General features: G+C 47.5%; 1 protein-coding gene across 1 annotated transcript; it reads left to right on the top strand.

Annotated features, from left to right (window-relative positions):
• Window positions 1–216: 216 nt before the first annotated feature.
• UTR7 (UDP-N-acetylglucosamine (UAA) transporter family) lies at window positions 217–3,359 on the top strand. The gene is made up of 7 exons (XM_048687330.2): window positions 217–507; window positions 1,410–1,515; window positions 1,617–1,862; window positions 2,001–2,111; window positions 2,194–2,352; window positions 2,629–2,772; window positions 2,860–3,359. Exons 1-7 carry the CDS (start codon window positions 461–463, stop codon window positions 3,025–3,027), a joined length of 981 nt encoding a protein of 326 aa, XP_048543287.1. The 5' UTR covers window positions 217–460; the 3' UTR covers window positions 3,028–3,359.
• The last annotated feature ends 2,211 nt before the right edge of the window (window positions 3,360–5,570 follow it).

Below are 5,570 nucleotides of genomic sequence, written 5' to 3'. Positions count from 1 at the left end.
CCCGGTGGGGTTGTTTCACTTCAAAGAATCTAATCATCTGAGTTACGCTCCGTCGTCGAATCAACTGTGCTAGAAATGCAATATTTATTCTAAAAAAAGATATGCAATATTTTAGTTTGTGGACTATAAGCGTTCATGCCATTAATTTGCTTCAGATGTCAGCACGGTAGGACTTGCTTGCGATGCACCGCTTCGTGGCGTGGAAAGGAGAGCGCATCACTTGGCCGTCACGCCCGCTGCGATAATCAACGATTCAACGGCGATCGACGGACTAATAACCAGGTCGGCTCGCTAATGGAGTCGCCCGGGTAACCCACCACACACACCTGAGCCTGACACGCCCCCGCCAGTTTCGAGGCCCACTCTCCCATCCCACGCGACAGATCGAACCCGGGCCGCGCCAGAGCGGAGGTCCCCGAAGCACGCGCGCGGCGGGAGCGGGGGGGATCGGCTTCGCCGGATGCGCGCGATGGTGCTCGACGCCGGCGAGCCCAGCTCCTTCCTCAGGTGCGACCTCCCCTGCTCCCTCCCCCCCCCCCCCCCCCCCCCCCCCTTCCTCGTGCCATCTTCTTGCCTGATCCCATCGTCGTCCCGTGGCCTTGCAACGAATTTCGCCGCCCGACCTGGGGCGAAAGCTGTGCGCGGATTGGGGTGGTTTCAGTCACTTCTTGGGCGCGACACTTCTGATTCCAGCGGTCTCTGGGCTCGCTGCAGTGCAAATGGCTGCTCTGGAGGGCGAGGGCGGAGGCGAGAGGGGGTTCTTTTGTAGGCTGGGCTGGGGGGTAGGATTTGGATTTCAGCGACGCGGTCTAGCTTTCACCTGAGAAAATATGCCTTTGTTTCATTGAAATGTTGGGGACTATCTGAAACACTGGATGGAGCCTTACTACACAATCTACTTTTCACCTCACAAATATGGCTGGCTGGCTCCACTGAAATGTTTGACACTACCTGAAAAACTGGATGGAATCTTTGGTCTTTACTATCCAATTGTTGTGTAGGTCGACCTATCTGGCTGCCTGATATTATAGTTTTCTATAAACAATTGATAGTATATGACAAATGAATGCGTGTACAGGGCAATTGTTTGTTAAATCATATGTGTGGGGCTACTAGCACTGGTAAAGAACAACGAACAAGTTGCGTTCCTGGTTTACTTAATTAATCTACTAAGAACAATTAAACATTCTTGTGCCTACTGCCTACAGGGGACCTGCATATGCAGAGTCAGAGAGGCCTGGTGACTCTTCTCTTGTACTATCCAAACTAAGTCTGTCACCTGCTGCTAGATTGTGTAGAGGAGAAAGATTGGGATTTTCTGTACATCTACTGTCAAGATCAGGATGGGATGAGAAATGCATCAGCCATTAGGGGCGCCTGACCATTTCTCCATTTATATGCTCTTGCAGCTTATCTTCGGCCTTTTCATATGGAGTTGCATCTATGGCGATGGTTTTCGTCAACAAAGCGGTTATTATGCAGTATGTTCACTCCATGACCCTCCTCACTTTACAGGTATGACTGAGCATTACTGACGAATGCCGATAAAAACGTTACTTCTTTATATGTTTTTCTAAGCCTGGTTGGGTTGTTCACTTTCTCCTTTATTGCAACAGCAATTAGCTACCGCACTTTTCATACATTTCGGGCAAGTTCTAGGAATGTCTAAAAGGAAAGATCTCAGCATGGCAACAGCAAAGAAGCTTCTTCCTGTGTCAATTTTCTATAATGCAAATGTCGCATTTGCTCTGGCAAGCTTGAAAGGGGTTAACATCCCTATGTATATTGCAATTAAGAGGCTCACACCCCTTGCCGTTTTGGTGTCTGGGTTCTTAAGGGGGAAGGGGAAACCATCAACACAGGTAAAAATGTTTTCCCTCATGCAGTGGTTTCCTTTTTTCCATCTACACACATAACCAAACACAGGCCTGCAGAGCTTTCCCTCTGGAAGGGATGGCTTATTACTAGAAGCACTTCCTCATCTCTGCAAATTATTTTAGGTGTCGCTTTCGGTTGTCTGCACTGCCTTAGGTGTCCTTGTTGCAGCACTTGGAGATTTTTCTTTTGACTTGTATGGATACAGTATGGCTCTAATATCGGTCTTCTTCCAGGTTAGCTTTTGTAATCTGGTTAACACCACACACACACACACAAGAATTGGCTATAGTTCTAACTGACATAGTGTGTATGCAGACGATGTATTTGATTCTGGTGGAGAAATCAGGCGCAGATGATGGTCTTTCCTCAATGGAGTTGATGTTTTATAATAGCATATTGTCGATTCCATTTCTGTTTTTCATCATTGTTGCAACCGGAGAATTTCCCCATTCTCTTTCAGTTCTGTCAGAAAAGGTTAGTTAGTATTGGTTATAGGTTTATCAAACTTAATTAGCACATACTCCTATAAGATGGCAATCTGTTTGTTCTTTGTTCAGACCCCCTTTAGCTCATGACTACATAATATAAGACGTTTTAGATCACTAAGTAGTGATCTAAAATGTCTTATATTAGTTTACAGAGGTAGTAGTAAACATAATATGACTTAGATCCTGATCGTTTGTTTCTGCATCAGATGCTTTCTAGTTTGCTCTGTTCCAAGATACTTATCCGCTGTCCCTTGAAATGCAGACAGCTTCTGCATCATTCAGTGTTATTCTTCTAATTTCACTGGTGATGGGCATTGTTCTCAATTACACCATGTTTTGGTGCACAATCGTAAACTCTGCCCTGACAACCACGATAGTAGGAGTTCTCAAGGGCGTCGGGTCTACGGTACGTCTATCAGTCTATGATGTGCTTTAGCTCCGACCTTGTAGAATTTAAGCATCTGATGTCATGTTTGTATCGTTAACCTCTCAGACCCTGGGTTTCGTGGTGTTGGGAGGCGTCAAGGTGCACGCTCTCAACATCACCGGGCTGGTGATCAACACGTTCGGCGGCGTGTGGTATTCCTACGCAAAGTACACGCAGAAGAAGAAGCTGCCACGAAGGGTCGCACCCGACGAAGAGTCGCATCCGCACAAGTAGCAGCAGCGCTGGGTCAGCGCTCGATATAACTTATGTAGTCACACCGCATTCTTAAGGAGACAATAAATCTTTTTTTTTCTGGACGCCATCCATCAGCGGGCGCTATTTGGGGTGGAGGAAGGTACAAAGTCGTTCCTTTTGTTTTCTTCTTTTAACTTTTACAAGTAGCACCGTGTGTTTATCAGCAGCATCATAGTCCATAGGGGAGTGAACTCGGGGAATCAAGTAAACTGTAATGTTGGGATGAATCGTTACCACACTGTACTGTACTTTTTTCCTGTCTGTCGTACTAGCAAGATTATCAGTGGGTTTTACCCCGAAAGGTTCACTCATTTGAAGAGAAACAAACCTGTACTTTTTACCCTTGATAAATCTGCATGCAAATAATATGAGCTCCGTGGATGGGATGAACGATGGGCTAAGATAGCAAAACATAGCTTCACCTTTTACTGGACTGAATGTGAGGATATGTTCTCATCATTTATGGCTGTCTCATTTCAATCAGTTTTGTGCATGTGAGCTCCTGGCTTGTGCTTTGTGATTATCTCTGATGAGATCGGCCAAACCTTACACTTGATAGCTCACCACGGACGTTGTATCCAGGCTACAAATCTGACCTCAGAATTGCCATGTTTGCTGAAGGAAATTGTCATGCCTGCGACAACATAATTTGCCATCCCAAACGTCAGATTTTTAACATTCCTGAAATTTTTTACATGAAGTTATATGGCGCACCCAAATAGCAGTGAACCCACCTGAGGGATCAGGGTAGGATCTCACTGTTAAACCAACCCCAGCACCAGCAGTTCAGGGAAAATACATTACCATACCAATGAAAAAACAGGCTATCAGTCCAGTAAAAGGTGAAATCCCGACGGCCTGCGCTGTCAACAGCGACGCCCAAGGGTGCCGTCACCTCCTTGGAGGCGTTGGCATGACCCTGACCGGACCTCCTCCTCGAGCACCGGGAGAAATCCTAGGTCCGGCCTCCCGGACAGGGCAGCGGCGACGTCTCAACACCGTTCCCCTCTTGATGGCGCTGCTTTGGCTGCAAGTGGAGTACTTGATGCGGCAGATGGTGGTTGGCGATGCATCGCTCTGGCATAAGCTGCTACACAAGGAGCAGGTCGCAACGTTTGCCTGCGCCGGCGCTCCCCAATGAATGCTACACCAGTTCCAAGGCCCTGCCTTTCACCCGCCGACTCTCTAGGCACATGGGTGCGAGGTACGTCAGCTTGGGCAGTCCTGAAGCTGCATTCGTCCCTGGAAGTGCCTGGCAATGGCAGTGTTGCTGCCCTGTTGCTCCTGAGTCTCGGTGCTTCGCCATTTTGGCTGGAGGCAAGGCTGAGCGAGGCCTAATGTTGTTGCGTGTCTGTAGTTGAGGGCACCTCCTCACCTAGCTGTAGTCTCTTGGTGAGGACGGTCGTGTGTGTGTGTGCGTGTGCGTGTGTGTGTCCCTCCTTTCTGGAGGTTGTACCCCTGATGTCTTCCTGTTCAATGCAATGAAACACAACTCTTTTGTGTTTTCTCGGAAAAAAAAACAGGCTATAGAAACAATAGAACAAACCAATGCGCGCACACACACACCCCACTCACAATCTGATAGCCCAGTCTATACTACTTATAAAAGAGCAAACATTATCTTCTCTAAGTGCACCCCATAAAACATACACGGATACATTATCACCGCATGATTAGTCTCACTAAACTCAATCTAACGGCTAGCCTCAACCTAATTTGTTCTTTGTGTACACTTAGCAATTTACATTGACTGACCGTACTCCACCGCGGAGGAAAATACGAAAATCCACGCCTGGCCAATTAGGAAACTACAAATACGGACACATCCTATTAAGAAACTAATCACGGACGCATCTAATTATTAGGAAACTAATCACTGACGCATCTAATTATTACGAAACTATAATCACAAACGCATCCTATTATTAAGAAACTAATCACGGGCGCATCTTATTATTAGGAAAATAATCACGCCCATCATATTAGGAAATTAATCACGGACGCATCTAATTATTAGGAAACTAATCATGGACGCATCCTATTAGATAACTAACCACGAACACATCTAATTATTAGGGAACTAATCGCGAGCGCATCCTATCGTCTCCTACTAGGGAATCACGATCGCGAGTCACCTGCCGTCACCAGCCAACCACCCACACAAGCCATAGTGGGAGACACGCGAGGAGGAGCTGTGACTTCCTCCGAACACACACACACGTGTCGTCGCCGCTTTCGTCTTCTGCCTAGAGGCCAGACCATCTTTCTACTGACTGCAATGACTTCGTCCATGTCCTAGCATGCTATCCGGGAACCACCGGCATTCGCGTCGACTTCAGCTCCGTCCACAACTCCCACGCTGACAACCACCCACCGCCGACGCCCTTCAAGTGGGGGCAACGCTGAGTATCCTGGACCAGTATAAGCGGGCCAAAAAATCAAGTGGGGGCATTTTCCCCCACAGCCATGCATGTATATTCGCCTGGTCGCCAATCATCGTCGTCCCCAGGGCGGCGCAAGTC

Source organism: Triticum urartu, chromosome 7A, assembly GCF_056163025.1.
Source record: "Triticum urartu cultivar PI428250 chromosome 7A, HENAU_Tu73, whole genome shotgun sequence".
NCBI lineage: Eukaryota > Viridiplantae > Streptophyta > Magnoliopsida > Poales > Poaceae > Triticum > Triticum urartu.
This window is presented reverse-complemented; position numbering and strand designations above follow the sequence as displayed.

What these genes read in the sequence shown, in the direction of transcription:
- UTR7 (XM_048687330.2), top strand. Translation starts at nt 461, where the DNA reads ATGCGCGCGATGGTGCTCGACGCCGGCGAGCCCAGCTCCTTCCTCAG. An exon ending in TGACCCTCCTCACTTTACAG is followed by an intron (nt 1,516 to 1,616) that starts GTATGACTGAGC and finishes TTATTGCAACAG; the next exon opens with CAATTAGCTACCGCACTTTT. An exon ending in AGGGGAAACCATCAACACAG is followed by an intron (nt 1,863 to 2,000) that starts GTAAAAATGTTT and finishes AAATTATTTTAG; the next exon opens with GTGTCGCTTTCGGTTGTCTG.